At 44.7% G+C, this 22,044-nt stretch overlaps 5 protein-coding genes across 8 annotated transcripts; 3 read left to right on the top strand and 2 right to left on the bottom strand.

Moving 5' to 3' along the window:
• Window positions 1-17: 17 nt before the first annotated feature.
• On the bottom strand, window positions 18-3,842 carry LOC111073402 (splicing regulatory glutamine/lysine-rich protein 1). Of its 2 annotated transcripts, XM_022365700.2 has the most exons (3): window positions 3,658-3,737; window positions 1,276-1,409; window positions 18-1,209 (listed from the first exon to the last, which is right to left on the bottom strand). In XM_022365700.2, exons 2-3 carry the CDS (start codon window positions 1,299-1,301, stop codon window positions 264-266), a joined length of 972 nt encoding a protein of 323 aa, XP_022221392.2. In that variant the 5' UTR covers window positions 1,302-1,409; window positions 3,658-3,737; the 3' UTR covers window positions 18-263. The 2 variants fall into 2 exon arrangements, with proteins under 2 accessions (XP_022221392.2, XP_022221390.2); XM_022365698.2 differs by lacking the exon at window positions 1,276-1,409 and having other exon boundaries at window positions 3,658-3,842.
• LOC111073410 (glutaredoxin-C4) lies at window positions 1,357-2,243 on the top strand. Its single transcript, XM_022365708.2, has 4 exons — window positions 1,357-1,462; window positions 1,614-1,822; window positions 1,885-1,992; window positions 2,054-2,243. The coding sequence occupies exons 2-4, from the start codon at window positions 1,679-1,681 to the stop codon at window positions 2,147-2,149; spliced, it is 348 nt and encodes a 115-aa protein (XP_022221400.2). The 5' UTR covers window positions 1,357-1,462; window positions 1,614-1,678; the 3' UTR covers window positions 2,150-2,243.
• Window positions 2,618-3,341, top strand: LOC111073407 (biogenesis of lysosome-related organelles complex 1 subunit 3). The gene is made up of 3 exons (XM_022365706.2): window positions 2,618-2,741; window positions 2,803-2,941; window positions 3,012-3,341. Exons 1-3 carry the CDS (start codon window positions 2,679-2,681, stop codon window positions 3,248-3,250), a joined length of 441 nt encoding a protein of 146 aa, XP_022221398.2. The 5' UTR covers window positions 2,618-2,678; the 3' UTR covers window positions 3,251-3,341.
• LOC111073396 (UDP-glucose:glycoprotein glucosyltransferase) lies at window positions 3,820-9,059 on the top strand. Its single transcript, XM_022365693.2, has 2 exons — window positions 3,820-4,236; window positions 4,299-9,059. Exons 1-2 carry the CDS (start codon window positions 4,011-4,013, stop codon window positions 8,711-8,713), a joined length of 4,641 nt encoding a protein of 1,546 aa, XP_022221385.2. The 5' UTR covers window positions 3,820-4,010; the 3' UTR covers window positions 8,714-9,059.
• A 526-nt stretch (window positions 9,060-9,585) lies between these two features.
• LOC111073398 (long-chain-fatty-acid--CoA ligase 5) lies at window positions 9,586-21,349 on the bottom strand. 3 transcript variants are annotated; one of them, XM_041592554.1, is made up of 8 exons: window positions 21,060-21,349; window positions 19,052-19,245; window positions 18,358-18,512; window positions 12,178-12,351; window positions 10,932-12,109; window positions 10,637-10,865; window positions 10,374-10,547; window positions 9,586-10,304 (listed from the first exon to the last, which is right to left on the bottom strand). In XM_041592554.1, the coding sequence occupies exons 2-8, from the start codon at window positions 19,116-19,118 to the stop codon at window positions 10,167-10,169; spliced, it is 2,115 nt and encodes a 704-aa protein (XP_041448488.1). In that variant the 5' UTR covers window positions 19,119-19,245; window positions 21,060-21,349; the 3' UTR covers window positions 9,586-10,166. The 3 variants fall into 3 exon arrangements, with proteins under 3 accessions (XP_041448488.1, XP_022221387.2, XP_041448489.1); XM_022365695.2 differs by lacking the exons at window positions 18,358-18,512; window positions 19,052-19,245; window positions 21,060-21,349 and adding exons at window positions 13,376-13,411; window positions 13,581-13,793; XM_041592555.1 differs by lacking the exons at window positions 18,358-18,512; window positions 19,052-19,245; window positions 21,060-21,349 and adding an exon at window positions 13,581-13,792.
• Between the last annotated feature and the right edge of the window lie 695 nt (window positions 21,350-22,044).

The raw sequence follows: 22,044 nt of genomic DNA, 5'->3' as shown, positions 1-22,044 counted from the left end.
AGGTTTAATCAAACCCAAAAATTTGATTTTATTTCAATAGAAACACATTCACATTAATATTATTTTCCTTAAATTTGAAAATAAATTTTTGTCCTAAAATCAACCATCTTTGTATCAGATCTAAATAAATGTTCTGCGTAGAATCTTATGAGTAAATAGTCTTGAGTGTGAACGAAAAGCATTTGTGTGGAGGTCGTCTTTTTCTCTCATAGATAATAAGTAACCTTTCTTTCAGTTAAACATTAAAATTATGCATTAACAAACTAATCTTCAGTCAGGTCCACGGAGTCGATGGTTCCTCGTTCAGGTTCAGGTTCCTCGTCTTGCTCTGCTTGGCATTCTTCGATTATTTCTATATCACTGTTGTGGCCGGACTCCAATTCGGTTGTACTATCATCCAGAGCTATGAAGCAGCCAGCGCCATTTTCTGGATCCGATTCTGCACCCCTACTCTCCGAGGAACTCGAGCTCACATCGATGGTTAGCAGCTCTTGCCCTTTGTCGCTAGATGACAGAAAGTCAATCAGTGTGGAGTCTGCATTACCGTTGCCATGCTCATCATCAGACATCAGCTCCCTGGCTATATCACTTGAGGAAGACGCTCGTTCTTTGGTTTTTCGTCCATTCTCTGGTGCTCCGTTGGCTCCTTGGCTGCTGTATGCCATGGCCACGGCTAAGGCCATTTGCCTGGAATGGTGGAAAAATAATTCTGATGATGACATTCCTGTCACGGTGGGTACTGGTTTCTCCTCGCTACTACTGCTGCTGCTGCTGCTGGGGCTCCTTCGCCTGTGTTTGGTTTTCTTGCGGCGTTTATGTTTACTTTGATGTTTCCTCTTCTTGTGCGAGCGGTGACGACTGCGACTTCTGCTGCTGCTGCTCCTGCTGCGTCGCTTTTTCACCTTCCTGGCCTGCTTCCTTCGGCTCCGACTTGGGCTCCTGCTCCGATATCTGCCCGCATCTCTGTTGTAATAGTAATTGGATTTCCTCTTCTCGTATCTTTCATCCAAATCCTTCAACTTTCGCTGGCATTCAGCCTGCGTCCGCTCACTTTCCCGTTGGTTATGGCGCAGCGCAGTTGTTATGGTCCTTCCTAGAAATCGTTTGTTCGGCTTGTTTACCAGAGGATTTACCTTGCGCTCTTGCACTCGTGTGGACGACCTGGGCTCTCCGCTCTCGATTTCTCGAATGAGCTCGGCAATAGCCTGACTAGATAAATCATAAAATTCGACTTTTAAGTACATGTATTAACGAAATTTTATTATTATTGTTTACCTAGTTAAATCGTCCCCATCCCCCATTCTTCTTCTTTTTTCAGTGTGACCATTCGACTATCGGACTGTTGATAGTATCGATGACGCCTCGCATATTAGAAAATACAATCATATTTGTCTTTGACACATATGCTCCTACATAAATAAATATTAATTAAATTCTTAGACCAAATTGATTTAAAACTAAAGTAAGTACTACAATTCCTTGACTTGACTTGGCAGTTTCCACCTCCGTAGAGGAGGGCGAGCAAATAGTCTCCTCCCACGCTAATCTTACTCTGCTCAAGGGTGGCGAGGTCACTTAAAACCCATCACTAAATAATATAAATTTCCACGCAGCCTGCTTATCAAATCCAAGCAGCCCGGCCCGTAAAATTTCCACTTCCCTCCTGTAGTTTGAACTTATGGGCTCAGTTGGTTCCTCGCTGCGACCACAAACCATCGACATGTCTTCCAAGTGTGCAAAGTTTGTGGAGAACACAATTGCCAGCAACAAGGTGGTCATATTCAGCAAAACCTATTGTCCCTACTGCCAAATGGCTAAGGAGGTAAGTGGAATTATCTTCAACAGTCGCAGTACGCCACAACGCAACTTTCTGTCTTCTTTTAGCCGTTCCAGAAGATCAACGTGCAGAACGTAAAGATCATTGAGCTGGACGGCAATCCAGACGGCGATGAGATCCAGTCCGTGCTGGGTACGATTACAGGTGCCAGAACGGTATGTTCGATTTGATAATAAAAGTAGTTTTATTTGTAACCTTTTTTTGGTCAATATGCAGGTGCCCCGAGTCTTTATTGATGGCAAATTCGTTGGCGGCGGCACGGACATTAAACGGATGTACGATACCGGTGCTCTACAAAAATATTTTAACTAATCGGTGGTGCAATACTATATATACCTGGTGTCTGGTGTTAAGCTCGTTTTCATGTACAAAAATTTATTATCATGATTAAAGTCACTTGAAATAATAGATGCATTTACACTTTTTAAGCTAATATCGATCCAATCCATGAGTCGTTGCTCACGGAGGGAACTATTTTTTAGTCTGCTGTATGGAGGAAATGCACAGCACCAATGAAAGATTACAGTATAGTCGAATGAAATATATTAAGATGTGTATAACGCCATTCAGTTTGAGGGGAAATTGTTTTTCAGTGGAACATTTTATAAAGATTGAATGCTAGCGGAACCAGCCTAATCGCTATTATTTAATTCTGACAATATGTATCTATTTTGTTATATATAATATCCTGCGATTCAACATGAAAATACCTGAGAATAAATCAAACATAAAACATAATATATAAAACAAAAAACATAAAAATTATCTTCCATCATTTTCTTGAATTCAAGATTCGGTCATACTGTTTAATTGGCTAAATTGGCTTAAACTTGTTGCAGCCATGGCCGATCTGGTGAGAGGAGAAGCCTCCGAATCCGATGAGGAAATGCAGGACAAGCACAAGGTGAATATTTGGTCACAAAGGGGAAATACTTGCGTTGCTAATCTACAGCCTGCGATAATAGATTTTTGCAGCAGAGGTGCCTGGCGAGGCAACCGAGGATGATGACGACGATGAAGACATTTATGAGCAGAGAAGGAGCACCCATGTGCCGTCCAGCACAGCCTCGATCTATCGCAACAACCTGCTGCAGCGCAAACTAAGTACATAAATCGCTCACAAGATATATTCTCTTTCTTCAGAGTCCAGTCCACTAAAAGTCTAATATTTCAGTTGAAAACAACATTGCCGTTTTGAGAGATCTGACAGCTCTGACCCGCAACCTGGTGGTAAACGCCTCCAAACAGTTGCTTACCACTGATCAAATGCTCATCAAGTCCCAGCTATCCATGCAGTCGGCACACACTTCCCTGCAGCAGGCCCAGCGCCATGTTAGTGAGCTGCAGTCCCGCACGGCGGCCGTGATGGCTGGCAGCAGCTTTCTACCGCATATAAATATTACGAATGCCTGAGAATTTACTACTAGCACACACATTAATGAATAAACGAACCAATGTAGCCTAATTCTCTGTATCGGAGTTGCGAGACTACGCCTGACTGAACGTACGTACTTTGAAAACATTGTGAAAAGATGGTGCGCATCTTGGCGTTCGGACGACTGCTCTCATCTTCTTGGCCACCAAACTGCCTGTGCTTGGTGGTTTGTTCTTCTTTCGTGGAATTGAAATTGTTGGATATGTCCATGAAACGCGGCCAGACAGCACTTCATGGATATCTTACAATAAAAGTCCGAGCTTCTGAAGACTATGCTGCCTATAGCCGACTGTCACCTTTATGGCCCGGGCCCTACAATCTCGATGTTGACAGCGACTGCACCAGCCCTGGCCAAAACTGTGAAGGAAAGGATTAGGTGGCTTACCGCGAACAATGCTGCCTTTTAAAGTGTATTACATATGCAATAAAAAAGGAATAAACTCTGCTGGCAGCACGGAATACGCGCTTTGAAGACAAACGAAAAGGTGTGGCCAAGGCAAATAAATATCTACTAAATATGCCGCAATATGCAGCCACATTATAATGCAGCCACATTGCAATGCAGCCGGTCGAACGCCACATCAGTTCTAAATTTTAATTAGTAGAAAAATAGCAAAAAGCATTGTTTAAAATTGTTGAAAAAATAAATAGAAAGTGCAACCCCGTAAAGCACACCCCTGTTTGCCCATAGCGGCCGGGCACATGAACGAAAACATATAACAAGCACGCAAGCAAACAATGTTACGTCTCTTTTGTGTGTTTGTGCTGCTGCAGTCGGCGGCCCCGATCTTGGCCAGCGCAGAATCCAGCCAGAGCTATCCCATAACCACACTCATCAATGCCAAATGGACGCAGACGCCATTGTATCTGGAAATAGCCGAGTATTTGGCTGACGAGCAGGCTGGCCTCTTCTGGGACTACGTCCGAGGGGTGGCAAAGCTGGACACGGCTCTGAACGAATATGGTTTGTACTAGACTCGATGGTTGAGGGGCTGTATTGCTTGATTGATTAGTATTCTCGTCTAGATACGGAGTCGCAGATGTACAATGCCGCCCTAGAACTTGTCAAAACCCATGTAAGTTCACCGGAGCTGCCTTTGCTCAAGCTGGTGGTGTCCATGCACAGCTTGACGCCGCGCATTCAGACACACTTCCAACTGTCCGACGAACTGCGTGGCGGTGGCGCCTGCCAGGGCTCTACTTTCGCCCAGGTCGGCACTGAGTTGGCCTGCAGCTACGCGGAGTTGGAGAAGAAACTGGAACTGGCGCGGGCCAAGGACAGTTTAGATGCGCCAGTGGATACCTACAGCTTTGATCACATCTATCCGGGCAGTGAGAACAATACCCGCACGGTTGTCTTGTATGGCGACCTGGGTAGCTCTCAGTTTCGGACGTATCACAAGCTCCTGGAGAAGGAGGCCAACAATGGCAAGATTCGATACATCCTGCGCCATCATTTGGCCAAAAAGGAGAAGCAGCCGGTGCGCCTCTCTGGCTATGGCGTGGAGCTGCACTTGAAGAGCACCGAGTACAAGAGTCAAGACGATGCTCCCAAGCCCGAAGCAGGCTCCACCTTAGATGAGGACCTGGACAATGAATCGGACGTGCAGGGCTTTGACTTTAAGGCGCTGAAGAAGAAGCATCCCACTCTTAAGCGAGCCCTGGACCAGCTGCGCCAACGTCTGCTGCAGGGCAACGACGAGATCGCCCAGCTGAAGGCCTGGGAATTCCAGGATCTGGGCTTGCAGGCCACTGCTGCCATTGCAGAGATTCAAGGGGATGAGACCCTGCAGATTCTGCAATACACTGCCCACAATTTCCCCATGCTGGCCAGGACTCTGCTGGCCCACAAGGTGACGGATGCGCTGAGGGCGGAGGTCAAGCACAACTCGGAGACATTCGGGCGCAGCTTGAACGTGGCGCCCCCGGACGGAGCGCTATTCATCAACGGCTTGTTCTTCGATGCGGACACCATGGACCTGTACTCCATGGTGGAGACCCTGCGCTCGGAGATGCGTGTGCTGGAGAGTCTGCACAGCAACAATGTGAGGGGAGGCCTGGCCAGCTCCCTGCTGGCCCTGGATCTGACGGCCTCGAGCAAGAAGGAGTTTGCCATTGATATCCGTGACACCGCCGTGCAGTGGATCAACGACATCGAAACTGATGCTCAGTACAGACGCTGGCCGTCGTCGATAATGGATCTGCTGCGTCCGACCTTTCCCGGCATGCTGAGAAACATCAGGAAGAATGTGTTCAACCTGGTCCTGGTTGTGGATGCTCTCCAGCTGACGGCCCGAAGTGTGATCAAGCTATCCGAGTCCTTTGTCATACACCAGGCTCCCATTCGTCTCGGCTTGGTGTTCGATGCGAGGGAGGCCGGCAAGGACAATGCCGAGGATTACATAGCCATCACGTGCGCCTTCAACTATGTGAGCCAGAAGAAGGATGCCCGAGCTGCCCTGAGTTTCCTCACTGACATCTACGCGGCCGTGGGTGAGACGAAGGTGGTCAAAAAGGAGCACATCGTGAAGCAGCTGACAAAAGAGTTCAGCACTCTAACCCGCGCGAAGGCCGAAGAATTCATTGAGGAGGACTCCACCTACGACTATGGCCGAGAGCTGGCGGCAGAGTTTGTCCAACGCCTGGGCTTCTCCGACAAGGGACAACCGCAGGCCCTGCTGAACGGGGTGCCGATGCCCAGCAACATTGTCACGGCGGACAGCGAGTTCGAGGAGGCCATCTTCACCGAGATTATGACGCACACGAGCACTCTGCAGAAGGCCGTCTACAAGGGCGAGATGACGGACAATGACGTGGCCATAGACTACCTCATGAACCAGCCCCATGTCATGCCCAGACTTAATCAGCGCATTCTCAGCCAGGAGGATGTCAAGTACCTGGACATAAATGGCGTGGCCTACAAGCAGCTGGGCAATGTGGCCGCTCTGAACCGCCTCTCAAACCGGGACATGACGGCAACGGTGATGGAGAACCTCAAGTTCTTTGGCGGAAAAAAGTCCACAGAGCGGATTGGCCGAGCCTCCCTGCAGTTCCTTACCATTTGGGTGTTTGCGGACCTGGACACGGAGGAGGGACGCACTCTGCTCACCCATGCCCTGGAATATGTCCAGGGGGGCGAGAGCGTACGCCTGGCATTCATACCCAACACTGAAAACGTTCCGGCAGGGGATTCGAAGAACCTAAATCGTTTGGCTTGGGCCGCCATGCAGACCCTGCCATCGACTCAGGCCACAGAGCAGGTGCTCAAGTGGCTGAAGAAGCCCAAGGAGAAGCTTGAGACACCGTCCAAGGTGCAGGACATACTGGGCTCCACGGAGCTGCATCTGAAGATGCTACGAGTGTATGCCCAGCGGGTCTTGGGCCTGAACAAGTCCCAGCGATTGGTCATTGGGAACGGTCGACTGTATGGTCCGCTTTCCGCTGACGAGAGCTTCGATAGTGCGGACTTTGCCCTATTGGCGCGGTTCAGCTCACTGCAATACGGCGATAAGGTGCGTCAAGTACTTAGGGAATCTGCCCAAGATGTCGGTGCGGATTTCACCAGCGACACTCTGCTCAAGCTCTACGCCAGCCTCCTGCCCAGACAGACAAAGAATCGCTTCAAGATGCCCACCGATCTGAAGACTGATCATTCGGTGGTGCTGCTGCCCCCCAAGCAAGAAAAGTTACCTCACTTTGATGTTGTCGCTGTCCTGGACCCTGCCTCGAGGGGAGCGCAGAAGATGGCGCCCATGCTGATCCTGTTGCGCCAGGTGCTCAACTGCCAGCTGAGTCTCTACATGATTCCCGTGCCCCAGCACAGTGATATGCCAGTGAAGAACTTCTACCGCTACGTTGTGGAGCCGGAGATCCAGTTTGAAGCAAACGGAGTCAGGTCGGACGGTCCTCTGGCCAAGTTCAGCGGCCTGCCGGCCAATCCTCTGCTAACCCAGCAGATCCAGGTTCCCGAGAACTGGCTGGTGGAGGCTGTGCGCGCTGTCTACGATTTGGATAACATCAAGCTGTCGGAGATCGGAGGACCCGTGCACAGTGAATTCGACTTGGAGTATCTTTTGCTGGAGGGGCACTGCTTCGACGCGTCCAGTGGAACGCCGCCCAGAGGCCTGCAACTGGTGCTGGGCACCAAGAGCGAGACCACCCTCGTGGACACCATTGTGATGGCCAATCTGGGCTATTTCCAGCTGAAGGCCAATCCCGGAGCCTGGTCGCTGAGGCTACGCGAGGGGAAATCAACGGATATTTATGGAATAAGTCATATCGATGGCGACAATACCCATTACGATGCCGGTTCCTCGGTAGTGCAGGTACTAATCACCTCCCTGCGTTCGCATGTCATCAAGCTGCGAGTGTCAAAGAAGCCGGGAATGCAGCAGGCGGAGCTGCTCGCTGATGAAACTGACCAGGCGGCACAGTCGGGCATTTGGAACAGCATTGCGAGCAGCTTCGGTGGCAGCAATGGGAATCAGGCAGCGACAGATGAGGATACGGAAACCATCAACATATTCTCGGTCGCCTCGGGACACCTGTACGAGCGCCTGCTCAGGATTATGATGATTTCTCTGCTCAAGCACACGAAATCGCCGGTGAAGTTTTGGTTCCTGAAGAACTACCTGTCGCCACAGTTCACCGATTTCCTGCCCCACATGGCCAGCGAATACAATTTCCAATACGAGCTGGTCCAGTACAAATGGCCACGCTGGCTGCACCAGCAAACGGAGAAGCAGCGCACCATTTGGGGCTATAAGATCCTCTTCCTGGATGTCCTGTTCCCGCTCAATGTGAGAAAGATCATTTTCGTGGATGCCGATGCCATTGTCAGGACGGACATCAAGGAGCTGTACGACCTGGATCTGGGCGGAGCTCCCTATGCCTACACCCCGTTCTGTGACTCGCGCAAGGAAATGGAGGGGTTCCGCTTCTGGAAGCAGGGCTACTGGCGGAGTCATCTGATGGGCAGGCGCTACCACATTTCCGCCTTGTACGTGGTGGACTTGAAGCGCTTCCGCAAGATTGCGGCTGGCGACAGGTTGCGTGGCCAGTACCAGGCCCTCAGCCAGGACCCCAACAGTTTGTCCAATCTGGATCAGGACTTGCCCAACAATATGATACATCAAGTGGCCATTAAATCGCTGCCCGACGACTGGCTGTGGTGTCAGACCTGGTGCAGCGACACCAAATTCAGCAGTGCCAAAGTCATCGACTTGTGCAACAATCCGCAAACAAAGGAGGCCAAGCTGACTGCAGCCCAAAGGATTGTGCCTGAGTGGAAAGACTACGATGCAGAACTGAAGACGCTATTAGCCCGCATCGAGGATCACGAGAACTCACATAGCCGGGACATTGACGACGATCCGGTCGATGATCATGTGGTGGTCACCACCCTGCCGCCACCGCCTGAGCCCAAGCACGGCGAACTGTGATTCCCACATAGCTAAAGTTCCCCCAAATGTCGTCTTTAGTGAATTTAAGTCGAGTGTCATCGATGCATGCTTAACTACTGTCTAGATAAGTCCCAACCCCAAGAGTAATTTGTACATTTTGATTAGAAATGCAAACAGAGATACGAAAAGCAAATGGCTCAGCTGAAAAAGATCGAAATTTGCTTCTTGTCTTGCATTCCATTTCCAGAGCTATTGCCACAGCACACCACACCCCACTTTCGAACTAAGTTAAATTTGAATCATGAATGTCAATGCATGTAAACCACGCAGAATGCGCCCAAAGGCTAAAAGTTTTGCCAAGGTATTAAATGATGAATGAAATCCAGAAAAGAGCAACTTCTTGGGAGGGAGGGCGGACAATGTCTAAGCAACAGCACTGGACGACTGAACGGCTGGTGAGGCGCTGCCCACTTTTCAATATTTCATTCGTTCGTATTAAATTAGTTCGAAATTAGTTCTACATTTTGTATTTTTATTTCAAATCATAATTTGAATTATTTGCTTTTTTATCTACATAAAGAAATTATTTATTTAATATTATTATCTGCTGCTTTACTTTGTTGTTTCGAGCATTTCATATTTACTGTACTTATTAAGAGAGATTTATTGCAATTATTTTTTATATAAAATATTTTGCGTTTCATTTTGGTTTTTTGTTTGTTTTTTTGTAAGGCAGATAGTGCAGTCCAAAGAAGTGGATCCTTTTTTTATCATAAATATATTAATTGTATTTAATTTGATCTGCTTCTCCGATTGGCTCCGATTGTAGCTCAGCACTTGCGTAGCATCTAGAATTAATATAAATTTTAAAAGATTTTAAACTAACGCTGAGGGCAGCTCGCACTCGCGGATAGTTAATTAAAGCTTTCCTTTTATTAAACTGGCTCAATATGTGTTAGTTAGTTATCGTATATGTATGTGTGTTTTTGGTTCAGACTACGCAATCGTGCTCTATTCACTTTGAACTAGACCATAAGGGAGCGGTTAGGGGAAATATATTTAACATATTAGTTAATATTTCGTTTCTCGATTAAATTATATAAAAATGCGGCTGTCAAAAGGTTCTCCTCTCCTACTCTTCTTCTCTCGTCCTATAGTTTATCTGTATCTGTATTTGTATTTGTATTTGTATCTGGTGTATCTTGCGCTTCTCTTAATTGCTAACAATTGACGAAACTATAAAATTCGACTCTTCTCCCATTTGGGGCCTTCAAGTATCTGCGTCTGTAGTCTTAGTTATCATCAGTTTAATATGGTTTAGTTTAGGCATATATTTTAATCGTTTTGAATGCTTTTGCTCATTATTATCATTATCATCATCATCAACATCATCATCATCATCATCATTAGTTCCATTATCTTTAGTTCGGTTCGTTGTTTTGCTTGTGTTTTGGTGTGTGTTTCTCTTGTAAAATATATAGTAGGTATTGCTTTAATCCAAGTGCTTATACATATCCTCCAGTTGCGGCTTGAAGTAGCTCTTAAGTTGTGGTCTCTTGGCCTTGAATGTGGGCGTTAGCAGTCCGTTTTGTACGGAGAAGGGATCAGGATGCAGATAGACATCCTTGACCTGCAATTCAATCACATACATTTATTAAGTAAACGGTTCGCTAGGGGCTGGCGATGCCATGTCTCTCACCTGTTCGAATGACTTCAGTCCACTCTGTTTGCCCCAGTTGAGCATGTCGTTCATGATCAGTTCCTTGACATTCTTATTATTGCACAGGACGGAGAGTGTGCCGCGTACATTGTTCTCCGTGGCCCATTGTTTCAGTACATCGGTATCAGGTACAACGACAGCAATTATGCAGCTCTAAAATGGTTTCAACATGTGTCATCAATTTCTTTAAGTTTAAGTTTCAGTTTAAGGCAGTCGCCAAGTGCCACTCCCAGTGCTCGTACCTTTAAGCTCTCCCCATAGACATAGACTTGATTCACATATTGACTGAGCGTATAGATATTCTCGATCTTCTCGGGCACTATGTACTCGCCCTGGCTGAGCTTGAAGATGTGCTTGCGACGATCGATGATCCGCAGGGTGCCATTCGGCAGCCACATGCCCACATCGCCGGTGTGATGCCAGCCCTCCGAGTCGATCGCCTCCGCCGTCTTCTCCGGATCCTTGTAGTACCTGAAATGGATTGGATCAGATGAATGGGATCAGACCACTCTCCAGAAAGTCTCGGGCTGCACTCACCCATGGAACACATTTGAGCCGCGCACACAGACCTCGCCCGTGTTTTGGTTGGAAAAGTACTCCATCTCGGGCACATCGACAAGCTTCACAGCATTGCAGGAGACGGGCGGACCCACATGATTGGGCACATGATCACCCTGAACCGTGAGTGTGATGGCGCCAGTACACTCTGTCTGGCCATAGCCCTCCAGCACCAGACAGCCCAAGGCACAGCGCATGAAGGTGAGAACGTTGCCGGCCAAGGGCGCCGAGCCAACGACCATGAGACGCAGGTTGCCACCGAAGGCCTGGTGCACCTTCTTGAACACGAGCTTGTCCCAGCAGCCGTTGCGCCGCAGGACCCCGCGGGCAATCTCCTTCTCCTTGGCACGCATGGCCATGTTGAAGAGACCACGCTTCAGACCCGATGCGGAAATATCATTCTGGATCTTGTCGTAGACGCGATTCAGGAGGCGAGGCACAGCCGGCATAACCGTGGGCTTCAGCATCTTCAGGTCGTTGGTCAGCTCCTTAATGTCGCCCGAGTAGAAGCCGACACAGCCGCCCACATAGTACATGCCGTTCTCGCAGCACCGCTCGAACATGTGGGCCAGTGGCAGGAAGGAAACCATCACATCCCCGGCCCGTATGCGATGATCGCCCATCTGCAGGATCACAGAACAGACGCCAGCCACCACGTTGCCGTGGGTGAGCATAACGCCCTTGGGATTGCCGGTGGTGCCCGATGTGTAGCAGACCGTGCACAGATCCTCCGCTGCGGGCGCAATTTCCGGGTGATTGCCCTTGGCGCCCAGCTTCTCCACGTCGATGAACGAGAAAATCTGTATGCCCCGACTGCGCGCCCGCTCCAGCGTCGTTTGGCGTATCGGCTTGATGGCCACGATGATTTTCAGGCTGCGCGGCGCCTTCTCCAGGAGCATGGCCGCTTTGCCATCATCCTCCACGATCACAATCGACATTTCTGTCTGGCGGATGATGAAGGCGCAGGCATCGGGACCCAGGGTGTCGTACAGCGGCACCACCACCAGCGAGAACGAGTAGCAGCCCTGCTCGTACAGTATCCACTCCGGACGGTTCTGCGAGTAGATGCCAATCAACTGTTTGGGCCGAGCCCCCAGCGCCAGCATGCCTGAGCCAAAGTTCTTGGCCCGTAGCAGCGCCTCATCATAGTTGATCCACTGGGGAATGGAGGATATACGAAGTTATACGAGAGACTGGCTCGTCGGACGGTGCTCCCTCGGCTCACCTGATAGGGCGACGTTAGTGTCTCTCGCCAGCCCAGACACGGACCGTTGTTGGACGCATAGGCTCCCTCGCGGAACGTCTGATATAGGGTGCGGACGTTCTCTGTGATATAGGATACAAATTTTCCATTTTTCGACTCCTTGTAGAACTTGGAGACGTGAATTTGTTCTGGACCCTGCAATGGGATTGAATTGACCCCAAAAGAACAGAGAGAAAGAGAGAGAGAAATCGTGTTCATGCAATGAGTGGAGAGATCTTGTAATGAGAATACATCGAACAGCAGTATGAGCGAAATTCAATCGGAGAAAGTGTTTTATTGGGGAGCAGCTTTGGTTGGGGATCGGGATGACACACAAGTATGCTTCTGATTCATGATTTGTTTGTCTTGAACTGAAATTTAATGACATCTGAAAGTTTCCTTGGCATATCTAAGCCATCCCTAACAGGTCTAGATCCAATTAATAAATAAATTGAATGATTCAAAGTGGAATTTGGTATCGCTGTTATATAGATATACTTCAACAATAAAAAGCTATGACCCTTTGGATTTTCCTTAAGTTTTTCCATTCCCAACCAACCTTGAGTTCTGACCAGTCTTCAATTGATTTAATCTCAATGCTGTGTTGCACGAAAAATAAATCACACCCAATTGTTAGATTCGAATCCATAAATATCTGCGCTTTCAATCTGCGCTATGATATATGGTTTATTTTTGCGGATAGACATAAACCCATCACTCAGCGGACTTTCATTTGGGCGCCTTGCCTTGGCCATAATGTCGGGCAGTAGATACTCGAACAAAGTGGCATCAATTCGATATGGCCAAAGAGCAAAGAGCACTTCCTTTATGACCCACAGATGTGAGAGAAATTCCCGCAATGGCCGAAAGTGTTGATGTATGAGAACGAATATCATAATATTGTACAGTCCGGAATCGGGAATTGGAGATGGGGAATGGGAGGCAAGGCACGTATCTTTTGGGTGCTGGGAGGGAGGAGGTTCAAAAAGTTGGTTTGTTTGTGCTAGCTGATTTTAATGAGTAAAACGCAAATATTTTTCAAAAATAAATGCTTTTTCATAGATTAAAGTGCTTTCCAATTCGATTTTGTTTAGATTTTATTGATGACGCACGCGGCACAGAATGGAACATGAGAACTTTCAGAGCATACCCCACGGGGCAATGAGGCTAGCATACCCACCCTGTGATGGATATCTTGACGATGATCGTATATGATCTAACCAATAAGTGTTCACAAAATGTAAATGAGCAAAAAAAGAAGCAAAAAAAAATAAAGTATTGATTAGTGGATTGCATAGTCAAGCTGGTGGTTAGAGATATTCTTTTTGAGTTTTTCCTTTTTGGGGGGATTACGTTGAGGGGACTTTCCCTCTCTTGAGGATTACCTTGAGCACATCGCTCTGATTGCTTAGCTCGATGGGCACCCGTATGCTGGTGATTTGACCGCAACAAGACATGTTTCGAGTCTCACGATTGTCTGAATCTCACGGGTTCACTTGATTGTCTTACACTGATTTGACTTCTGCTTGGTTTTTAGGAACCACTTTTCTGGCTGGGTTTTATGGATCAGGCTTTAATATGCACATTTTACGAGAAACTGCAAAAAGAATCAGCACACACACCCACGATATTTTTTCACTTTTCCCACAATTAGCCCAACCTGTCGTTGCCGGGGCCGTCGCGTCATCTGTTCGATTTGCAGGTTGGTTGATTTTTATTTTCAATTTTCCTATTTAAAGTCTTTCATAATCGCAGAACCATTTAAATGCTAATTATTGCGTGTAAAAATAGATTTCTGATCTTAGATTGAAGCAAATTGGATTTTCATATGCGGATGGGCTGTATTTTCCTGCTCTGCCGAGATTAATAAGGGAAAACTGCCTGAATTATTTTCGTTTTCTACATCTGACTTTAATTGGGAACATGTAGGTTGCTATTTTGGCCATTTCCATTTAATGGAACAAATCCACTTAAATACCTTTTTTACTGCTATAGTACAAAAATTCCTATCTGAAATTACCTAAGATGATTTTTATTAACCCTTTGTCGTGGGAAAAGTAACCCCGAACCAAAGCATAATTATGACGCCGCCCTGTCCGCTTAATTTTTGTCTTCTGACAAGTTTGGCAAATTCAATTTTGTTTATAATTATTCAATATTGTCAGCAGCGGACCAGAGAGAGAGATGGCTATACTGAGGCAGAAAAAGAGAGCGATAACACTGCTACATATATCGACAAGACGTCGTCGTCGTCTGTTGCTTTGGCGCGGCCTGCCCCAAATTAATTTATAAATAGTTCGTTTGGGGGCAAGAACGCTTCCACTCGGCTGTTATCTATGAGAGGCGGTGTGTGTGGCCGCATAACACACAAAGAGAAAAAGGAAAAACAAAAGATATTTTTTGCAAAATACAACAAGAAGTGAGAATTTCTTTAGCAGCTACGATCAGAACCTGAGTCATGGGGGATGGCGTTTTGGACCCAATTGGGTTGCCGATACCGATGGCTCGAGGCTGCCACAATTGCCAACATTTTCCTCACTGAGGAGCAATTCTTCTTTGAAATATGCCACACGCAGAATACGTACACAGAATATGAATGAATAAAGAGCTGTATTTCAATTTCAGCTAAAATCTGCAACATATCAGTGGTTTAGCCAACATATTTGTTGAAAAAATAAACTAAAACCGGGAAAATACGCGGGAATTTCAAGGCTGTGTATATGTTTTATAGTGGATTCATAGAAGAAGGGATATTCAACTAGAATTACTGGTTTCTGTTAACGTAAACTGTGTTTGACCATTTCCTAATCCTTTATTAATGGAAATATTTATTGCCTTGTTTACTAATATTATTCTTCTATATAAAAAATGTAGACTAAGTATATATGTATGTAAATTTGTATGTGTATATATAGATCAACCATAACTCAATTATATACCCAAATTCTGATTCAGCTTGACATTTATTATGATTATAAATTAACCCACAAATAGGTCTTTTGTTCTGCCTAAAGACTTTGCAAAAGGAATTGAAAATTCTAGGAGCCAAATGCCTTTTGTTTATATCACTACTATAGATAGACACATAGATAGTTGTCTAGTAGCTAAGCTTCATGACATTTCGATTGATTGATTGATTGTACTGACACACAGATCTACAGAAGATCTACACACAGATGGGCCACGAAAATATTACAGAATTTTCTATATGAAATCATACTTCTGGAATTCGTTTTGCTACTTTAAATAGTAATCTTAAAAACCCACTTCAAAACAATGTGGATAATTATCGAATATTTTCGTTCCCATATCCGCGCACATGGCTCAAAACTATTCCGATTTGCATTCCCAAAGTTGCTACCACTGTAAACAATCGTAAAACTTGATGGAACATTGCTTAAGTATCGTAAATCCATTCAAATTAAGGTGCTCTCAATTGGAAGCAAAGTTCACTGAAACCGCAAGAATACATATGTACATATATCACATCAATTTGGAACAGAAATAATGTTTAATGTATTTTTATACAATCTGTTTTATGTTTTTTTAGGTGGGATGTGGCCCGTCTGGGGGGAAATATATATGTACGTGTGTATGTAGGACCAGAATGAACTTGAACTTGAGGGCCCGGGTTCAGAAGACGACAACGACTACGACGACGGCACTTGGACACTTTGGCAAATCGATTTCTTTTAAGTTTCTTCTTTGATATATTCGTTAAAATTTTATTTGAATATTATTTCTTTGGTTTCTGGCGCTTTACGTAATGAGATTAAACGCTTGTATTTTTGTCAATTTGTTGCAAATTGTCGTGCGTTTTTCTGTCTCTCTTCTTAATTTTCCTTTTGTTAAGTATATGCGAGCAATTATTTATAAAAAAATACGTTTATTTCACAGATATATGTATATACTATCTGCTTTGTTTTCCGTTGTGTTGTTTTCCGTTTCGTTTTTTTCTGTTTTAAATATCTTTTAAAATATATGTATGCTCCGTCGATCCGCCACGATCTGCGCGACACGATGCTTAATATCGAACTGAATGGCAGACGGAAGGCAGAAATATTGGCCGCGGCTAAAAATTATTTTGGCCCGCCCGCAGAATCTTCTTCAATTTGGTATCAACCGAAAGAAAGAGAGAGAGAAATGGCGAACAGAGAAGGAGAACCTGCAGAGGGGACTATGAAGAAGAATGCAGCGTTCGCTTAGGAATTTTATTCGTTTATATTCACTTGATTTTGATTTTGATTTTACTCGTAAACGGTTTTTCATAGTCTCATCGTTGTTTTTGTTTCTGCTTCTGTTGCTGTGTAGTTTTCTTGTAGTTTTTCGTGTATTTTCTGTTTGTTGTTGTTGTTGATTCGTTGATCAAGTTGTCCGCCTGTGTCTTCCTGCCTGTTGCCCCTGCCTGTTTTTGGTGCACGCGATCTAAGGCGGCATGTGACGTGATCAGTCGCTAATGGGGCAAAGGTGGAGGCGTTCTTGCTTTGGTACTCTTGGTGACGGCGGATTTTCATTAAAGTAATATGATTTATGGTCCAAAACATGGACCATTCTAGGCAATAAATGGAACAACAAGTGTGAGAGATTCCATCTTCGTTCCATTACATATCCTCCACAGCCTTTAAATATACAAATGCGATTTCAGTTTTAATTTCCATTAGAACTGAAAATTCACCATCACGCACTCAATTATGGGTAAATACTAGATAACCTGCATTGCATTTACTCTTACAAAATTCAGTTTGCTCGCACGCACATCATTTACACCCCAATTTGCACTCTTTTGAATTTTTAATGTTCTATCTCGTATCGGAAAACGCTCAATGCAAGTGAAAATGCCCGGTTGTGTGCCAAAACTTGTTTGCACATTTCCCCCTGTAGACAAACACACAGAATGACAAACATTCATATGTTTATACATTTGTACATGTGTATGTTTGTATGTACAATCTATTCTATAGATTTACATACGAGTGTGTTCAGAAGCAGACAGGTTGGCCCTGTCTCGTCAAAGCTTTGACATTTCCTTATTGTTATGTTGTTTTATCATCTCATGTCACTGTTTGTTGTTTCTGAGCATTCTTAGGGTGAAAAGGTGAAGCAGTTGGTTTGACATTTAATGGGGATTAAGTATTGAGGACGGTTATCGGTTATAGCTCTGAAATCCTTTGTATAAAAAAATATAATAAGTTCGAAATATTTATATAATGAAATTATGTTCTATTCCCATTCCATTCAATTTCAATTAACAAAATGTGACAGCCTGTTCTACTGTCCGTACCTCCCCCAGTCTTTTGGCAATGCCAAATATCGCAATAAATACGATATTGTGTCAATATTTGTTTATTTACATGGCATCGCATCCATACAAAAGGAAGAGTTCGTTATACCATTATACAGGCCGAAAAATTTTAACAAATGAAATGCCGGGTGGTGTCAGAAGGAGGAAAGGAAATGTTTATAGCGAGGGTCGGGGCAAGGCTCTGAGCTGATGGAAATTGGGAGAGCTCTGCAACTAATTGGGGGAAAATGCCAATTGAGCCATGACAAGATTTATTGTGGTCGTGCCGCTGTCGTTTGATAAATTATCATCTCAGAGTGTTGCACATTTTTGCAGGCGAGATCCCTCTCGTCTCGGCTTGTGTCTCGGTCTCAGTTCTTTTGCGAGGCCTCTCAATCAGAGCGTGGGGGCCTGTGGCTATTTTTGATCCTCATTTGCACCACTGTGACGAACACGTCATTCATTGCCTGTGCTGCTGTGGCCACAACACAAAGGCCAACAAGGCGAAAATGAAAATATAAATGGCGAAAGAATGGTGAAGAAAAAGTGTGAAAATCATGTGACGACAACAACGAAACAGAATCACTATCTGAATCCAAATCGGAATCGGAATCGCACTCAACGTGATTGTGGACATGTGCACATGGTTGCTGCTGGCACATCAAAGGTTTTTCTTGGCCATGCCATCATGGGATTCGCCTGTTCTACCTCAAATAAAGCAAGGCAACAACAGCAACAACTATGCTGAGAAAAAACAGCGAGCCGAACCCAAGACAAACAATTCGTAATCGAGCAATCGATGATGTAATTGATGGGATATGGGATGGATGGCATGGCTAAGCGAACGAAATCAAATCGAATCGAAATCACTTCTGGCTTACCTCTAACAATGGGGATTGGTTTTCCAGAGGCACTAATGGTTGTTCCGGTACTGGTCGTGTTGCAAAATAATACGCAACACTGGCCGCCAAACTACTGAGAGTGAGGGTGCCCAGAGATCCGCCCAAATAATACAGATATCCATCGATTTCGTCCCCTGTGAAAGACAGAGTGTACTAGTTAATACAGCCTTCCCGGTATTCTCTCTAAAAATTAATTACAATCCTGTCAAATGGTATTCTTTTTTATGGTTTTCTTTAATTGTATCCATCGTAATTTGATTAAATACTTCATTTCCAATACATTAACAAGTGTCAATCGTTGCTGTGTATATTAATTGGTCTTGGGCAATTTTCCATACGTATTGATCAATCATTGGAGGGAAGACTCAATTACCTTCCACTTCCCTTTTTGTGATTTCGAAAACTTACCAATAAATAAAAATAATATTCTCAATATGTAAATCCTGGGATTGAGTTTTTATCACTTTCCAATTCCACAAAAGTCCACAAAATGCAATCAAGGGTAAGTAGACCAGAGTCTTACACGTTTTTATATATTTTTATAGGTTGTTCTGTTCGTTTGGCTTTTGACCAGATAGAAATGAGGATTTCTGTATGCTGAATGTATCCAGACAGTCATTAACATACTGTGTCCCTTATATTGCTTATTTGTGTATTTTGAAATAATACTTACAGAAATATGAAAAGTTGCTGACTATCAAATGATTGATATAGGCTATAATCGATTTCTCTGGTGTCATTTTTTTTCTTTCGTTATTACTGTTGTTGTTTTTGTTTTTTGTTTGTTTGTTTTTTTATTTTTTGCTATTCTTAGCTTCCTGAGTGAGTGTTACGTGTTTAGCTTAATGATTGCCCACAATAGATAGCCTGAAAAATAATCAATAAAAAGTGCATGCATCAATTATCAGTAGAATTATTATAAAAAGGTTCTGCAGTGTAATTAAAGGGCCATTCGAAGTTCCCACATTAACAGAATGCAATCAAGCCGAACCAGGGGCCAAGCCATAGAGCACCATCCATTTTCTGCCTAATTAGAGGTTTATCCACATGCATATATGTACAGTACAGTACTACACGTATAATTTAATATATAAATAATTGCCATTTGCCCAGTCAAGTGGCAACAATTCAAATGCGTTCAGTTGAGGATGATTATGCAAATGGGCTTTGTGTACATCAGCTCTGAAGAGTAAAGATTTTGTTGTTGAGATAGGAGAACTACTGAGCATAGATACATATACAAGTACATATGTATGTATGTACAACAAGAATCATTTGTCAAAGTCCACTGATCAATTGCCGAACACATACAGCGGAAAAGTGCAAATGCTTGTATATTATATACCTCAGCAATATGTGTTTTTGCATATGTACATATATTCCGGCAAGAGATACACTTGTCCAACAGCCGAACCATTATATTATGGCTTTATCTGTAATGTTTTGAATGGAAAGCATCTTATCAGGCAGTGGCAAAAAAAAATGCAGGCAATAAAACTAAGAACGATTAAAGTTGGCTACGATGAGGCTTGAATACTCTTCATTCATTTATAAAGATGTGCCACAAAATATGATAAGGGACAAATTTAAAAAAGAAAAGATAAGATAATAAAAAAAGCATTAAAGACACATCTGTTTGGAAATTGATTTAAATGAATTTTTTGCATTCGTGGTTATTTAAAAATTAACTATGGCTCCCTTGAAACTACATTTCCAACGCTATTTCCGCATTATAATTCCTAATATAACTTGGCCTTATGTGTAAAGCTGTATCAACTGCAACCTCAAGTTTTATGGAGGAAAACGAGTTTATCAACTAAATACAATATAGAATAGTACATTTCTGAATTTCCCAATTATAAATGCAAGTACGTGTAAACTGGTTTTAAAATGCAAATCAATAAGAAATCATTTGTAGAATAATGCAAAAAGCATTGGATAATCTCGTTCAATTGCGCAATTGTTAAACTTGAGGAAATCTAATGCCAGAGTAGGAACTATTCTTGGCTACTGGGAAAATTTCAACTATGTTGGATACTGTAGCACTAATGACACCGGCCGATCGAACCGACCCGATTCAGTCCATCCACATTCCCTATGAGGCAGAGGCAGACAAGGCGCATCCCGTAAAGCGACTGACTGACTGACTGGCTGATATAGCCGGAGGCAGCAGAAGTGCAGAGAGCTTTATCAGCCGTGTAGTGAAACTTTGCACCCCAGACAGCAGCGTTCCTAAGGCGATTACACGTACATATACTTTGGACAATGCACACCCGACCGGACGATGACCCAAAAAATCTCTGAACCCAAAGGAAGATTTAGATTCTTCGGAATATAAGTAGTGCGGATGTTATGCAATATCGTATGTAATGTAGGTTTATGCGGGCCTTGTTATTGATTTTATAGACAGTTTTCTTTTGCCGGGTCAAATCAGGTTCAGTTCAGAAAGAGACAGACAGGCAGAAAGGAAAACAGAGAAAGAGAGAGAAGGGGTGTGAGTGAGAGTGAGAGTGAGAGAAACAAAATGGAGCCTCCTTTTTAGGCGGCTTTGCAGAGGGAGGTCAAGTCGGACGCACATGCCATTTTTGGTCATTGATTTTTTGGCAGTTAAGGCTAGGCTACGGATCCGGCTACGGGTTACGGGTTACGGGAAGTGGGCATTTCTGTGAGCAGAAACTTACCTCGGAATCTGGACTACTTGTAGATGAAACACATTTGTTGGGATCTATTTATATTTGGGTGTTAAATATACATATATCCACTAAACTGAAATTAGCACTGAGGGAAAATCAATGAAAAGTTTACGTTTCGGCGTTCACAATTGTGTTGTTTTTAGCCGGGTAGAGCCAGCGCGAGAACGGCCGAGAGTGAGAAGAGAGAAAATCTTAGAACCAAGAACACGGGTGCCAAATGCCGAACTAAAAAATTACTGCTAAACGCTTCGGCCGACGGAACAGAACTGAGCCAGACCCCCAGACCAAACCAGACCAGGCCAGACCAAGACCAACAGAGGCAAACAAAGCCTGTTTGTAACTTGAGTTTTGAGCATGCGTGCAACGTTATCGCTTTATAAAATACCGCTGCTGCCGCTGCTGCCGCTGCTGCCACTGCTGCATGAATGAAGCCGCAAGAGGAGAGCCAGCCAAAGAGTGTATTTACAAAAGGTGAGGTACGTATACCGGTCGCGAACACACACACCACACAAACAGGGAGTGCGTGAGAGCGCACTCTGATAATGCCTCACCCCGATATTCACACACTTTGAGCCACCAAAGAGAGAGAAAGGCTGGAGAGAGCGTTCTAAGCGGGGCGCCAGCTCCACGTCATAACAAACATTCGTGGGTGGGCGGGGGATTGGGGTGTCAAGCATGGCAGCCAAAATGGCAAACAAGATGCACGTGCTGGAAAGCACAAAGAGAGCGGGAGGGCGAGCGGGAAAGGGGAATGAATGCTACGAGAGAACTAACAGTTGAGAGAGCCGGACCCGGCATGTGGGAGCGTAACCATTATGTCTGGCGGGTGAGCCAAGAGAGGGCTAAAATAACTCGGGTGATTCAGTGGCTTGTCGATGAGAGGAGAGTGGAGTGGAGTGGAGTGGAGCAGCGAAGTCCTGAACAGTTGTTTGCCTCGCGTGACGCACTTGTTCTTTTTGGGTCCTGCAATGCG

The sequence above is a fragment of the Drosophila obscura genome, unplaced genomic scaffold (genome assembly GCF_018151105.1).
Source record: "Drosophila obscura isolate BZ-5 IFL unplaced genomic scaffold, ASM1815110v1 contig_181, whole genome shotgun sequence".
Classification (NCBI taxonomy): domain Eukaryota; kingdom Metazoa; phylum Arthropoda; class Insecta; order Diptera; family Drosophilidae; genus Drosophila; species Drosophila obscura.
This window is presented reverse-complemented; position numbering and strand designations above follow the sequence as displayed.

What these genes read in the sequence shown, in the direction of transcription:
- LOC111073410 (XM_022365708.2), top strand. Translation starts at nt 1,679, where the DNA reads ATGGGCTCAGTTGGTTCCTCGCTGCGACCACAAACCATCGACATGTCT. An exon ending in ACTGCCAAATGGCTAAGGAG is followed by an intron (nt 1,823 to 1,884) that starts GTAAGTGGAATT and finishes GTCTTCTTTTAG; the next exon opens with CCGTTCCAGAAGATCAACGT. An exon ending in CGATTACAGGTGCCAGAACG is followed by an intron (nt 1,993 to 2,053) that starts GTATGTTCGATT and finishes GTCAATATGCAG; the next exon opens with GTGCCCCGAGTCTTTATTGA.
- LOC111073398 (XM_041592554.1), bottom strand. Translation starts at nt 19,118, where the DNA reads ATGACACCAGAGAAATCGATTATAGCCTATATCAATCATTTGATAGTC. An exon ending in ACCAATCCCCATTGTTAGAG is followed by an intron (nt 12,352 to 18,357) that starts GTAAGCCAGAAG and finishes ATCCCATTGCAG; the next exon opens with GGTCCAGAACAAATTCACGT. An exon ending in GGCTCAAATGTGTTCCATGG is followed by an intron (nt 10,866 to 10,931) that starts GTGAGTGCAGCC and finishes AATCCATTTCAG; the next exon opens with GTACTACAAGGATCCGGAGA.
- LOC111073407 (XM_022365706.2), top strand. Translation starts at nt 2,679, where the DNA reads ATGGCCGATCTGGTGAGAGGAGAAGCCTCCGAATCCGATGAGGAAATG. An exon ending in AAATGCAGGACAAGCACAAG is followed by an intron (nt 2,742 to 2,802) that starts GTGAATATTTGG and finishes CTGCGATAATAG; the next exon opens with ATTTTTGCAGCAGAGGTGCC. An exon ending in CCTGCTGCAGCGCAAACTAA is followed by an intron (nt 2,942 to 3,011) that starts GTACATAAATCG and finishes CTAATATTTCAG; the next exon opens with TTGAAAACAACATTGCCGTT.
- LOC111073396 (XM_022365693.2), top strand. Translation starts at nt 4,011, where the DNA reads ATGTTACGTCTCTTTTGTGTGTTTGTGCTGCTGCAGTCGGCGGCCCCG. An exon ending in CACGGCTCTGAACGAATATG is followed by an intron (nt 4,237 to 4,298) that starts GTTTGTACTAGA and finishes ATTCTCGTCTAG; the next exon opens with ATACGGAGTCGCAGATGTAC.
- LOC111073402 (XM_022365698.2), bottom strand. Translation starts at nt 3,827, where the DNA reads ATGTGGCTGCATTATAATGTGGCTGCATATTGCGGCATATTTAGTAGA. An exon ending in AAAAGGCAGCATTGTTCGCG is followed by an intron (nt 1,210 to 3,657) that starts GTAAGCCACCTA and finishes TGATTTATCTAG; the next exon opens with TCAGGCTATTGCCGAGCTCA.